The following is a 15,533-nucleotide window of genomic DNA, read 5'->3' on the forward strand; positions in this document are numbered from 1 at the left end:
ATTGAAATCAAAATCAACAGACCACATTTTGACAATGATAGGCTTGTTATTCAACATGTGAGGTCGTGAATACAATACTTCATCCCTATCTTCAATAGAATTGAAACGAACCACAAAATATCCATTATTGTGAAAATACACCTTAGGCTTTGCTACAAAGTTCCATACTAGCAATGTACCTTTCCATGACACCTATTGTTGGACTTCCTCCAACAACATACAGAATTAACACTTGCTTCCACTTCTGAGTCTCCTTCTCAATTTCTTCCTTGCAGAGTTCCACAATCACCTCACCATTTTTGATAGTTGGTGCAATAAAACTCAGATCCATACCTTTTGCTGTAAAATTCGATCCCACGAATAGATTTGCCCACTGTTTCTGCCCTTTATCAGCCTCTACAGGAGGTAAATTCATTTGAGGTTGAGTTATCTCTGATGTAGTCCCTTTTTCCCCTAGTTCACCAATAATTGGTGCAGAACTCTTACCAATTGTCACATTTTTGCTTACATTAGGGCTTGCATGTATCATCGGACCATCAACAACTACTTTACCACTATGATTGCCTTTATCCAGTGGAGTTTTCATACCTTCCTTCGTGGTTGACAATGGCGGCCACTGTTCCATTGGAGCTTCCCCTTGATCTCTAACCATATTGCTCTCATTCCTCAGAATTGGAGTGCTCGTTCCTGTGTAATGAGTTACTTGGCTCGTGGTTGCAATTTTCTTCGGCCGTCCCCTCCCCATGGCAGTTGGCGTACGTTAGCACATGCACTCTAACGTGCGCTGGATGAGACTGAGAGCGGTTTTTTCTTACACACACGTTTTTTTTATGATAGAGAGAATTTATTAGTCTTTAACTATTTTCTTTTCTTTTTTCCCGGTTATCTTTTTGTCTTATAATTTTTGTAGGTGTCAATTTAAGTACATGGATAATATTGCAGAAAGAAAAAAACTTGCCAAAGTAGCATCCGATGATAGTTTTTGCTTTTCGCAGGTTTTATGCCATTTAAACAGTGGTGATGATAGATAATTTTTTTCCCCTTCGGGATCTCCCGGTAATTAATATTTTCGTTTTATACTTTTCTTCAGTTTTCCTTTTTCGTCTTTTTTTCCCGGTGAAAATGTTAAGGCGACACATTTTTTGAACCAACAAACTTATTTTTCCAATATGTGGTTTTACAAATACTATCGCAATAACTAATATTATATCGGAAACAATAATATGATGCTATATTTCACAATTCATTGTAACTATGTGTCTATAAATGTCTCCGGACAATTTTTTTTGTTATATTAATTACTGGACTTCCGAGATATAATAAACACATTATTTGGTCTTTGTCTTTATTTTGACGTGATAGATAATTCCTTTGCTTTTATTTTCGATCTCCGTGTGGCACATTATTGAATCATAATAAGTGTCATCTATGAATAGTAATCATACATGAGTGGAAGGGAGAGAACTTAGAGTCTCCAATAGTGAAAAATGTTGGAAAAATGACATTGTATAACCGCTTTTAAAATAATAGCCGAAAATTGTATGTATGTATATATACACACACATACATTATGCATGTTACATACAAAAAAGATACAAATTTTATATAATTTTTTAGCTACTGAATGTAAATAGTTTCTAGCGCATGCTAAAAGTGAAAAAAGCCCAAAATGTTAACTCTAAATAAAATCACTAATACTATTGTCTTTGTTTATGAACTTAACAACCTTTAAATCGAAAAGGATGCTAGACAATTTATATTACACTTTTCTCTATAAGAGGGCCGTTAATTATAAATCTCTAAGAGAAAGTAGGTGATGCTTTCATTTGTATTTATGTTTTCTATTTTATGTGTTCATATGTATTTTTGTTGTACACTTGTTTTTATTTTTTGTAATAATTCATGTCTTACAATTATATCTTTATTTTAAATTTATTTTTTGTTATTTTATTTTTTATATCTTATGTCTCCATTATATATACAAAAGGTATATTTTATCGCGCGTAGCGCGGGCAAATTAACTAGCATGAATTATAACTTAGTATGTTTAACTCAATATTATATTCCATTCTTTGTTTGTTTCTTATAAATTGTCTAATCATTCGAGCGAAAACTTCTTTTTTGGATATAGAGGCAAAGCATGTAAAAATCCGGAGCGAAATATACCTAAAATGCAATAAAAGAAATCTAACTTTTTTCACACGATTTAGGTAGTCTAAAGTTCATTCACACATTTGAACAAATCAACTAAAAATTAATATATTTATTATCAACCCGCTTAAGCTTAGACGTATTGAATAGATTGAAGTTTTTATGTGTTAATTTTGACACCTTATAATCAAAATGTTTGAAATGATTTGTGAAGGCAATAGCCAATAAGGGACTATTGTCCAACCCACTTATACAAATAAATAAATAAATATTCAAATGACATGTTTCACAATTAATAATATCTAATTTTAATAGTTTAAATTTTTAAATGTAGCAACTTATATTATGTGGTATCAAAGTAGGCAAAGGTTGAGAGTTTAAAATCTCCAGTCAGCCATAAAACCAAATACCCTTGAATGCTTAACTTAACTTGAAAAAAGATTAAATGTCAGCGTGAAAGAGCGTAGAGAGGATATACGATATAAATAAATGAGATTGTTCTCCGAATTCAATAACAAATTTAACATTTTAAATGAAACGGTTCTCACAGCTCAAGAAATAATACATTTTTTCGTGTATATTCTTACTTTCTGAAGCTTATTGCGCTGATATATCCATCTCTTCCAAGAGAAAAAATGATGACTCTAAAATTTAGAAATTTGTGAATCAATTGTCATAACCAGAATAATGGGACGAGTAAAATGTGAAAATTGGGTGAGGTTCAACCAAATGTCCAAATTTATTTAGCTAATAGCAATTAGCAAGTTATGCTTATCAATGCCATAAGTTGTATTCTTCAACCGAATTGTTAGACTAGTATTGCAATCATATTTCTAGTTTTCCTACTGAATTTATTTCAAACGTAAAATTTACAACTTGTTATGGTTTTGTCTCCACGTAAAACAAGTGAGCTGGAAAAGCTTCTATTCCTATATCTTTGTACGTAAGAAACCCCATTAATTATGGTGTGTGTTCTTATAGATCCTAAATTTTTTTAAAATAACCCTTAACTCCTCAAATACACTCTTCATTGGCCACAGCACTCAAATACACTTTTAGATGGAACCTTTCATCTAAAAGCAACTAATCAATATTTATGTCTCAACTTGTACTTGATCCCGCTTTCTGTCAATATCTGCGTGAATTGTTTATATATATATATATATATATATATATATATATATGTTAAAAGCACGAAGTCCCTATCAAAATGTCGTTCACCTTTTTTACTTAATTTCACACTAGACAAAATAGTCATTTTATTTTCCTAATATTTAGGACTTCAAAATCCACTAAAATTTTACTTAAGAAGATCATAATATTTATGACTTCAAATTCAATTAAAATTTACCTTATTAACTTTTTTCCTTATTTGACCAGTTTTTATAAATATACTTTTGGAGTTTAGCACGTGGCCATTAAAGTTTTTTTTAGTTCTTAGCCTCTAAGGTATATAGTATTTTTTTTCCCTCCAAATTACCAATAATTGATTACCTAAAAATCTTGAACATTCATCACCAATGCATGTTCTCCTTTTTCTGTTAATTTAATCTTAACTTTAAATTTCTAGAAGTCTGAGTTAATATGGTATTATTTTAGAAATAAATTAAGTTATAACCATACTATGTGAATTTGCAATCCCCTGTCATTTCCCCCCTATAATTTTGAAAAATTGACCTCAACATTGTGAACTCTTGAAATTTCAAAATTGTTATTAGCAGAGTGCATTCGGGGTGAGTTTAGGATATATAGTATTAACTTTTATTTGGTATTGGATGAACGTGCAAATAAGGGAATAGACTTAAATCAATAAGAATCCAGACAATTGTTTTACACAAGAAGAAGTTTATTTGGCTTGTCTATAATTTTGATCAACTTTAAATGAAGAACTATTTTTTTGTTTGTTTGTATAATGACATTATGAATGTAGAGTTTACAAAGAGATGCTAGATGAGATACAACAACATAACATATTTGTATCATAAATAACAAAATATTTATAACTATAAATACTAGTATAAAAGTAATTACACTAAATTCATTAAGCAAATTTTGAATTCAACTATATATTGTATCAATGTACTAATATTTATTTTCATCAATTACACATATATATAAACTAGTTTAATAGTTAAGTGTCAACAAGTGAAAACTGCTATGATAACCATGTTGGTTTGACATGGTAACTTTTAAGTTAACGACCACTCCAAAATTCCTCTACATAAATGCTTTCGAAAGACTTTTGAGTAATTAAAACCGGCGACGACGGCCAAGAGGCTTGTTTTCGGTCCATACTAGTGATGTTTTACTTGGTTAGGACTTAGGAGAGTGACTCTCATAAAAGTTATTTAACTTTTCACATGTTTGTATATCTCGATCATTTTATGAGATATTTATTATCTTTTATATTTGGAATAATTCTGTCTACCAAAGCTTATACAAATAAAAAATTGCTATGATAACCATTGTTGGTTTGGCACGGTAACTTTTAAGTTAACGACCACTCCAAATTTCCTCTACATAAATGCTTTCGAAAGACTTTTGAGTAATTAAAACCAACGGCGACGACGACCAAGAGGCTTGTTTTCGGTCCATAATAGTGATATTTTACTTGGTTAGGACTTAGGAGAGTGACTCTCATAAAAGTTATTTAACTTTTAACATGTTTGTATATCTCGATCATTTTATGAGATATTTATTAGCTTTATATTTTGAATAATTATGTCCATCAAAGCTTACACAAATAAGAAATTGCTATGATAACAATTGTTGGTTTGACACGGTAACTTTTAAGTTAACGACCACTCCAAATTTTCTCTACATAAATGCTTTCGAAAGACTTTTGAGTAGTTAAAATCAATGACGACGACGGCCAAGAGGCTTATTTTTGGTCCATACTAGTGATGCTTTACTTGGTTAGGACTTAGGAGAGTGACTCTCATAAAAGTTATTTAACTTCTCACATGTTTGTACTAAAATAAAGTACTTGACTTTGGGAGCTTCAATCTATGTCGACAAATAAAGTAAGGTACATACTTTAGAAAAATAGAGTAAGAGAGGCCGCCTTCTTATTTTCTTTAAAAATATTATTAATTGGGTCAGCTCACGCGCATCTTAATTATATTATCATAGTAGGTAAAAATTGCTATGATAACAATTGTTGGTTGGACATAGTAACTTTTAAGTTAACGACCACTCCAAATTTTCTCTACATAAATGCTTTCGAAAGACTTTTGAGTAATTAAAACCAACGACGACGACGGCCAAGAGGCTTGTTTTTGGTCCATACTAGTGATGCTTTACTTGGTTAGGACTTAGGAGAGTGACTCTCATAAAAGTTATTTAACTTCTCACATGTTTGTACTAAAACAAAGTACTTGACTTTGGGAGCTTCAATCTATGTCGACATATAAAGTAAGGTACATACTTTAGAAAAATAGAGTAAGAGAGGCCGCCTTCTTATTTTCTTTAAAAATATTGTTAATTGGGTCAGCTCACGCGCATCTTAATTATATTATCATAGTAGGTAAAAATTGCTATGATAACAATTGTTGGTTGGACATAGTAACTTTTAAGTTAACGACCACTCCATATTTCCTCTACATAAATGCTTTCGAAAGACTTTTGAGTAATTAAAACCAACGGCGACAACGGCCAAAAGGCTTGTTTTTGGTCCATACTAGTGATGTTTTACTTGGTTAGGAATTAGGAGAGTGACTCTCAGAAAAGTTATTTAACTTTTCACATGTTTGTGTATCTCGATCATTTTATGAGATATTTATTATCTTTTATATTTGGAATAATTATGTCCACCAAAGCTTACACAAATAAGAAATTGCTATGATAATAATTGTTGGTTTGACACGGTAACTTTTAAGTTAACGACCACTCCAAATTTTCTCTACATAAATGCTTTTGAGTAGTTAAAACCAACGACGATGACGGCCAAGAGGCTTGTTTTTGGTCCATACTAGTGATGTTTTACTTGGTTAGGACTTAGGAGAGTGACTCTCATAAAAGTTATTTAACTTCTCACATGTTTGTTCTAAAACAAAGTACTTGACTTTGGGAGCTTCAATCTAGGTCGACATATAAAGTAAGGTACATGCTTTAAAAAAATAGAGTAAGAGAGGTCGCCTTCTTATTTTCTTTAAAAATATTATAAATTAGGTCAGCTCACGCGCATCTTAATTATATTATCTTAGTAGGTAAAAATTGCTATGATAACAATTGTTGGTTTGACATGGTAACTTTTAAGTTAACGACCACTCCAAATTTCCTCTACATAAATGCTTTCGAAAGACTTTTGAGTAATTAAAACGAACGGCGACGATGGCCAAGAGGCTTGTTTTTGGTCCATACTAGTGATGGTTTACTTGGTTAGGACTTAGGAGAGTGACTCTCATAAAAGTTATTTAACTTTTCACATGTTTGTATATCTCGATGAGATATTTATTATCTTTTAGATTTGAAATAATTTTGTCTACCAAAGCTTATACAAATAAAAAATTGCTATGATAACAATTGTTGGTTTGGCACGGTAACTTTTAAGTTAACGACCACTCCAAATTTCCTCTACATAAATGCTTTCGAAAGACTTTTGAGTAGTTAAAACCAACGACGACGACGACGACGGCCAAGAGACTTGTTTTTGGTCCATACTAGTGATGTTTTACTTGGTTAGGACTTAGGAGAGTGACTCTCATAAAAGTTATTTAACTTCTCACATGTTTGTACTAAAATAAAGTACTTGACTTTGGGAGCTTCAATCTAAGTCGACATATAAAGTAAGACACATGCTTTAGAAAAATAGAGTAAGAGAGGTTGCCTTCTTATTTTCTTTAAAAATATTATTAATTGGGTCAGCTCACGCGCATCTTAATTATATTATCATATTAGGTAAAAATTGCTATGATAACAATTGTTGGTTTGACATGGTAAATTTTAAGTTAACGACCACTCCAAATTTTCTCTACATAAATACTTTCGAAAGACTTTTGAGTAATTAAAACCAACGGCGACGACGGCCAAGAGACTTATTTTCGGTCCATACTAGTGATGGTTTACTTGGTTAGGACTTAGGAGAGTGACTCTCATAAAAGTTATTTAACTTTTCACATGTTTGTATATCTCGATGAGATATTTATTATCTATTAGATTTGGAATAATTCTGTCTACCAAAACTTATACAAATAAGAAATTGCTATGATAACCATTGTTGGTTTGGCACGGTAACTTTTAAGTTAACGACCACTCCAAATTTCCTCTACATAAATTCTTTCGAAAGACTTTTGAGTAGTTAAAACCAACGACGAAGACGGCCAAGAGGCTTGTTTTTGGTCCATACTAGTGATGTTTTACTTGGTTAGGACTTAGAAAAGTGACTCTCATAAAAGTTATTTAACTTCTCACATGTTTGTACTAAAACAAAGTACTTGACTTTGGGAGCTTCAATCTATGTCGACATATGAAGTAAGGTACATGCTTTAGAAAAATAGAGTAAGAGAGGCCGCCTTCTTATTTTCTTTAAAAATATTGTTAATTGGGTCAGCTCACGTGCATCTTAATTATATTATCATAGTAGGTAAAAATTGCTATGATAACAATTGTTGGTTTGACATGGTAACTTTTAAGTTAACGACCACTCCAAATTTCCTCTACATAAATGCTTTCGAAAGACTTTTGAGTAATTAAAACCAATGGCGACGACGGCCAAAAGGCTTATTTTCGGTCCATACTAGTGATGTTTTACTTGGTTAGGACTTAGGAGAGTGACTCTCATAAAAGTTATTTAACTTTTCACATGTTTGTATATCTCGATCATTTTATGACATATTTATTATCTTTTATATTTGGAATAATTATGTCCACCAAAACTTACACAAATAAGAAATTACTATGATAACAATTGTTGGTTTGACACGGTAACTTTTAAGTTAACGACCACTCCAAATTTTCTATACATAAATACTTTCGAAAGACTTTTGAGTAGTTAAAACCAACGACGAAGACGGCCAAGAGGCTTGTTTTTGGTCCATACTAGTGATGTTTTACTTGGTTAGGACTTAGGAGAGTGACTCTCATAAAAGTTATTTAACTTCTCACATGTTTGTACTAAAACAAAGTACTTGACTTTGGGAGCTTCAATCTAAGTCGACATATAAAGTAAGGCACATGCTTTAGAAAAATAGAGTAAGAGAGGTCGCCTTCTTATTTTCTTTAAAACTATTGTTAATTGGGTCAGTTCACGCACATCTTAATTATATTATCATATTAGGTAAAAATTGCTATGATAACAATTGTTGGTTTGACATGGTAACTTTTAAGTTAACGACCACTCCAAATTTCCTCTACATAAATGCTTTCGAAAGACTTTTGAGTAATTAAAACCAACGGCGACGACAGCCAAGAGGCTTATTTTCGGTCCATACTAGTGATGTTTTACTTGGTTAGGACTTAGGAGAGTGACTCTCATAAAAATTATTTAACTTTTCACATGTTTGTATATCTCGATGAGATATTTATTATCTTTTAGATTTGGAATAATTTTGTCTACCAAAGCTTATACAAATAAGAAATTGCTATGATAACAATTGTTGGTTTGGCACGGTAACTTTTAAGTTAATGACCACTCCAAATTTCCTCTACATAAATGCTTTCGAAAGACTTTTGAGTAATTAAAACCGACGGCGACGACGTCAAGAGGCTTGTTTTCGGTCCATACTAGTGATGTTTTACTTGGTTAGGACTTAGGAGAGTGACTCTCATAAAAGTTATTTAACTTCTCACATGTTTATACTAAAAAAAAGTACTTGACTTTGGGAGCTTCAATCTAAGTCGACATATAATGTAAGGTACATGCTTTAGAAAAATAGAGTAAGAGAGGTCGCCTTCTTATTTTCTTTAAATATATTGTTCATTGGGTTAGCTCACGCGTATCTTAATTATATTATCCGATATATATTTTTTATATCTCGATCATTTTATGAGATACTTATTATCTTTTAGATTTAGAATAATTCTGTACACCAACAATTATACAAATAAAAAAATATTATCTAACCTTTTCTGCGTGTGCTAAAACTTGATCATTAATTTCCGTAAGTTTTATCCCATTTATTGTCAGCTGAACAACACCATCCGGGGCTAGGAAGAGGTTCATAAGAGGACTATTGCATTTGAGCGAAGTTTGAGACTCGACAAGATATTTCTACTTGCTAATGAAATTTTTTAACCATCACATTTATAATTGTGATATTTCAGTGAAAACTACTGATAAACTAAACGCGACATATAGATAATTTTCCATCCCTTAAAGAGTAGAGTTATCCTTTCAACTTTAATATCTTTCTCACTATTTAATCCGTCCGGAATTTAATTAAAATGTGTGGTTGTATATACATAATAATCAATGAATAATGTCTACAGAAAAAGTGAGACACTGAGTAAACTTTGAACAACAAAAATAAAAATTTAGAAAATGAAGAGAAAGTAGATTTCGCGAATATATTGTCTATTCCCATGATTTGATAATCGCTAAAAAAATTCTATGAATAATGCTTTTGTTAAAAAAAATCACATGAGCCCTTCCTTGTTTTTACTTGATAGTCTCATTTCTGCTGCATTGCTCCTATTATGTGATATTTAAGTTGTCCAAAAACAAGCAGAAAGAGAAACTTATTTTATTGCCGTCTTCAGAGGAAGGAGAAACCGAGGAAGAGGACAAAAGGAGTCAGTGAGATAAGTTAGAATCATTTATTCTTATTTAGAGGTTTCGAAATTAAATTAAAAAAATAAAAATAATATTTCAATAGGTAGCGTTTTAGCCCACTCTACTCTCTTTTTTTCTTCTTTTGCACGGGGGTGTGCATGTTTGAAAACTTGGCAATAAATAAAGAAATGAAGTGTACAAATGGATTCCATGCAATCGAAAAAGAAGAAATAATGCCAAGTGGAATATACTTGGCAAAGGTTTTTTCGTGCCTTAAAATTCACCGCACTCTCTCCTCGACCACATCAACACCCTTTAATTTTTCCTTTTTTTTTCACACTAAATTCAAAGATGCTGTTGACAATTGTGGACTTTTCCCTTACCCACTCATATTGACTCTTTTGCCCCTTCTTTGAGTTCAATTTTACCCCAATTGAAGTTGAAGTTACTCTTTAGTACACCAAGAATGTCTTATCAAAACGTTACTAATATCACTATATATCGTGATTTTATATATACATAATCAAATATAGTCATATTAGCAACGGGAATGTATAAGACAAATAATTGTGATTTAAATCTTTTATATAAATAACATTAGATTAAAATTAGTTAACAACAAGAGAAGTAAAGTAATGAACTCACACATTTGGTTTTTTTAATAAAAGGTCAATAAGGTAAATAAGAAGAAATTTAGGGGTAAAATTTGCTGAAATTTCAAGTACAGTACTTATTTTTTCCAGTGAAATATTGTTAAGTCCAACTGGGTTAGGCCTGTCCCACTTGTCCGCTCATTTCTCATATAAGTTTGCTATTCGCTTTCAGTTCTGTGGAGGAAACAAATCCTGAATAAAAGAAACCAAAATCACAAGAAAAAAGAAGAAGAAGAAGAAAGGATTGAGGAAAAGTAGAGAAAATGGCGTTGAAGTTGAATGCCTTCAACTTTCAATCTCACAAATACTCTTCTTTTGTTCTTCCACCAATGGTGAGCCTTAGATCTCCTAAGTTTTTCATGGCTGCTAGCCTTCGTTCTGGTACAAAGTAAGTATCATCTTTTCATTTTCTTTTTATGTTTTTTCCTTCAGTTTGCATTTTTAATTTATTCTTGTTCTTATATATAAAAGTTGGTAAGAAAGATTTCAGGTGTAACGTGAGTTTCACTCTCTTTATCTTTTCTTTTAATGCTCTTTCAGTTGCCTTTTAGTTTATTGTTGAAACCCATTACTTCCTTTTCATTTTATATATTAACACTTGGATCTTTGTTAAAAAAAGATTGTTTCTTGACTACTTTTTTATTGGATTTTTTATTTAACTTTAGTTCTATTTTGTCTTTTGAATTGATTTATCTGTATGTGAGCTGCTTCTTTTTTGTTTCTTAGGCTAAACATTGATGGTATTAATCTTGAAGAGATTTGGGCAACTATAACTTTTACTGTTCTTTCCTCAAGTTTGTTGTTTGGGGTTTCTTCTAAAAAGTTGATTATTGGGTGCTGTTTCTGAAGGTTTATGCAAATGACATTGTGAATATTTCTGTGCAGTTCACTTTTCCTGAGTGTCTTTGAGCATGCTGATTTATTTTCTCTAGTTTACTTGTGCTATATGCCTTACATATGTGGAGTTTTCAGGATTTATTACTAGTAGTTCTGTTCTCTGACATGGGGGGGGGGGGGGAAGGAAGAGAATTTAATGGTATACAGAGTCTGAAATTTTCTTGTTTTTTTTTTTTTTTTATGTGGAAGGAAACTCAGATTCTAAAATTGTTTTTCAATTGTCTAATTTAATTTGTTGGGAATTAGGTCTCAAAGGCTAGATATGTTGGTTTCAGCTACATCCTAGAGTTGACTGATTTTATGGCTAGTTGGTCCCCAACTGGTTTACCTTCTTGATTCCATAATGAGGTTCTTTAGTTGACTGTGAAATATAACTATTTTTTCCATTTAAAAAAGAATGAGGTCGTTTAATTTTCTCTAAATGATTCATTTAAGATCTCTCTCTCTCTCTCTCCTGGTATGATAATTCAATAATATTTGTATTTTCTTTGACTCATGACCGTTCTTTTTCATTTAAAATTTATATTCCATGCTTCCTTTCCTTCTTTTTTTTTTTAATTTTGTTGGTGGAGAAGGTGCATAACCTTTAAATTTGATTGAGGCTGTATACAATTCTATGCTTTTTTTCCCTGTGAATTTTTCAGTGACTTCAGTAGTTTCATTACCAGTGCTTTCTAGAAGCGTATTTTCTGTGTCAAACAAAAGTGAGTTGGCCCTGTCAGTAGTAAAGCCGGAAATTTCAGGATTTCTGGCCAGGTATTCATTTACTTAGTTATTTTTTGGACTTTTCCAATGTGTCAGGCTTCTAGGAGCGTTCATTTGTTTTTTTCTTCTTTTGATAGCGGTGGCGTTCGGGCTAGCTATCATGTACCTCAACTTCTCTACCGACTACCGACTACATCCTCCCAGCACACTCCCACGCTTAGTAAATAGGAAGAAATCACCTAGCGTCTTTTTTGTCTCTGCTAATCTCCCATGATTTTCACCCACTTCAAGGACTGCTAGGTCACCCGTCTTGTGTGCAAGAATTTGTTTGTTTAGACCTTTGTTGTTTTTTGATTTTCTGTTTCTTGGCATTTGATGTTAGCTCATTTGGACTGTAATGTGATTGGATCCCTCGTCTATTAATAGTTCTAAATTACTTGTCCAATATAGATTTGGTTGAAGTGATGATGCATGAATGAAAACATATTAGTGCCTTCTTTACATGCATAATTCTGCCTCAATTGGTGCACTCATTAGTCATTAGTTATCAATTCACTTAGGAACATGCTTGTTTTCTAGCTTATTTTCTTATTCTTTTAGCATAAGTTTTTCTTGATTTTTCCCTTGGTTTTTCTTTTCATTTGGAGTCTCAACCTACTTCCCCTTAACTACCTGGTTGTATGGATTTTATTTTTTCTGATTAGTTTTATCCGTCCTTTAAAATGAGCCCTAAGATGCTTAAAATGTATAAAGTAGATTTAATATATGCATGGACTTCATCATCAGGGACTCCTGCAATTGAAATATGGAAAAAATCTTTGTACCTTTAGTTGATGATAGGGGCCAATTCCGTCTGAAAAAACATATTGGTGGAGTTGCTCTATCATATCTGATTGTTAAGCCTTTTCTCCACTGATTAGACAACTATGCTTACTAGGAAACCTTTGCACTTCCTTCTTAACTTTCCTTATAAAACAAAAATCACTAGGGAACCTTTAGAACAAAATGCCCGAACCTTTCAAAACATGTGATTCCTTTGTTCAGAACACTAATATATTTTCAAGCTGAAATCATATTTCACCATGCTAATGCCTCTGGTTGTGGAGATTGTAAAATGAACCTAAAGACAATATTTCATATATAGGATCTTGGTTTCCATCTTATTGGTACTGCATGCCAACGATTACAATTCGTGATTGCCTTGTTGAATGCAAACTTAGTATTTGTTCCCATATACAATTTCGATATGTATGTCGCAGATTAAGATTTTTGCTTGACTCTCTCTTATAATTTGGTTTTCTTTTTCATTCTGTCTAGGGAAGTTGAGACAAAGAAGCCTTTTTCTCCTCCTCGTGAGGTTCATGTTCAAGTAACACACTCTATGCCGCCTCAAAAAATTGAGATTTTTAAATCTATGGAGGACTGGGCGGATCAAAATTTATTGGTTCACCTGAAACCAGTGGAAAAATGCTGGCAACCACAGGATTTCCTGCCCGATCCTGCTTCAGACGGATTTCATGAACAAGTCAAGGAATTGAGGGAGAGGGCTAAGGAGATTCCAGATGATTATTTTGTTGTTCTAGTTGGGGATATGATCACAGAAGAAGCCCTTCCAACATATCAGACTATGCTTAATACACTGGATGGTGTCCGTGATGAAACCGGAGCAAGCCCTACTTCTTGGGCCATTTGGACACGGGCCTGGACTGCCGAAGAGAACCGGCACGGTGACCTCCTCAACAAGTATCTTTATCTTTCAGGTAGAGTGGACATGAGAGCTATTGAGAAGACAATCCAATACTTAATTGGATCTGGAATGGTGAGTTCTGCCTATTTAAGCTTTAGTTTCAAAATTCCCTCTACAATCATACTATCTATTAAAGCTGGAAAACGTCATCTTATACGTGCTGAGACTATCAGATAAATATACAATCAGTGGGCTGTTTTAAACTTATGAATACATGTAAGCACCTTCAATATCTAGAAAACAATATTTACCCATATGCTGAGAGATTAATTCATAGTGTCGTCATACGTTGTTCCCTCATCTGGTTTACAAATTCTGTTTCCCTCCTCTCGAAACAAAGAACAGAACTCGTCTCTCAAGAGAATCCAAACAGGTGATATTTTCTTTTGTTTTTTTAACCTACTTTGTTCAGTAAATGGCAGAATAGAGACTTAGTGTTTTGTTACAGTGCCATACAATTTGATGTGTCAATCTGCTGTTTGCATATGTTTCATTTGTCCAAAATGTTTCAGGATCCTAGGACAGAAAACAATCCATACCTAGGATTTATTTACACATCATTCCAAGAGAGGGCAACTTTTGTCTCCCATGGGAACACAGCTAGACTTGCTAAGGAGCATGGGGACATCAAGCTAGCTCAAATATGCGGGATAATTGCTGCAGACGAGAAGCGCCACGAGACAGCCTACACCAAGATTGTTGAAAAGCTTTTCGAGATCGACCCTGATGGCACTGTGCTAGCATTTGCTGATATGATGAGGAAAAAGATATCTATGCCAGCACACTTGATGTACGATGGGCGCGACGACAACCTCTTTGATCACTTCTCAGCAGTTGCTCAGCGTCTCGGCGTCTACACTGCTAAAGACTATGCAGATATACTGGAGTTTCTTGTAGGTAGGTGGAAAGTGGCTGATCTTACTGGATTATCTGGAGAAGGAAGAAAAGCTCAGGAATACGTATGCGGGTTGCCACCAAGAATCCGAAGATTGGAAGAAAGAGCTCAGGGTAGGGCAAAACAAGGACCAATCATGCCATTTAGCTGGATATATGATAGAGAGGTGAAGCTCTAAGTTGCACAACAAATGAAAGAAACAAGGTTGTGTTTGTGTTGGTCTCTCCAGCAAGTCTCTGATCATATAGGATCTCTTTTATAGATAGTGTGTTTAAATCTCCAATGTCTTTGCAATTCACATTTATTGGTTTCTTTATGGGAAGAGATTTTTACTGGGGATGATTGTGCTGAGATGTAGATACAGTTGTTTCTGTTTGTGTTGTTAGGTCTCTGCTATATAGGAACAGCTGTAGTTTCTTTGGTTTTTTCCCTCTTTGAAATGTTCTGAACTGTATGAGTTTGTCTCCCTTGCTAGTGCTTTTGTGACTAAACATGATATCAAATCTTAATGCAATTTTTATACTTGTCATGATCTTGCAAGGAGTTAGTATTATTCGGTGAATTAGTTGAGTGCCCTCAAATTTATAAGTTACTTCTAAAAAGGCAGCCTGGTGTACCAGGGATCCCATACGTTTATGCGGTACGGGCAAAGGTCGTACCCTATAAGAGGGATTCCACATGTTTATACAGAGTACGACGTCGTACCCTATAAGAGGTTTGATTTAAACGGTTTATTAAGTGGTTGCTTCTTCGGTTCGAATATGTGACCTATAG

General features: G+C 33.2%; 1 protein-coding gene and 1 long non-coding RNA gene across 2 annotated transcripts; both read left to right on the plus strand.

Annotated features, from left to right (window-relative positions):
• The first annotated feature begins 10,643 nt into the window (after positions 1 to 10,643).
• LOC104113955 (stearoyl-[acyl-carrier-protein] 9-desaturase, chloroplastic) lies at positions 10,644 to 15,291 on the plus strand. The gene is made up of 3 exons (XM_009624279.4): positions 10,644 to 10,903; positions 13,435 to 13,936; positions 14,377 to 15,291. Exons 1-3 carry the CDS (start codon positions 10,779 to 10,781, stop codon positions 14,935 to 14,937), a joined length of 1,188 nt encoding a protein of 395 aa, XP_009622574.1. The 5' UTR covers positions 10,644 to 10,778; the 3' UTR covers positions 14,938 to 15,291.
• LOC138893378 (uncharacterized) lies at positions 10,911 to 12,116 on the plus strand. Its single transcript, XR_011408758.1, has 2 exons — positions 10,911 to 11,507; positions 11,611 to 12,116. It is a non-coding gene; the product is annotated as an uncharacterized lncRNA (long non-coding RNA).
• Positions 15,292 to 15,533: the final 242 nt, after the last annotated feature.

The sequence above is a fragment of the Nicotiana tomentosiformis genome, chromosome 6, assembly GCF_000390325.3.
Source record: "Nicotiana tomentosiformis chromosome 6, ASM39032v3, whole genome shotgun sequence".
NCBI classification, from domain to species: Eukaryota; Viridiplantae; Streptophyta; class Magnoliopsida; order Solanales; family Solanaceae; genus Nicotiana; species Nicotiana tomentosiformis.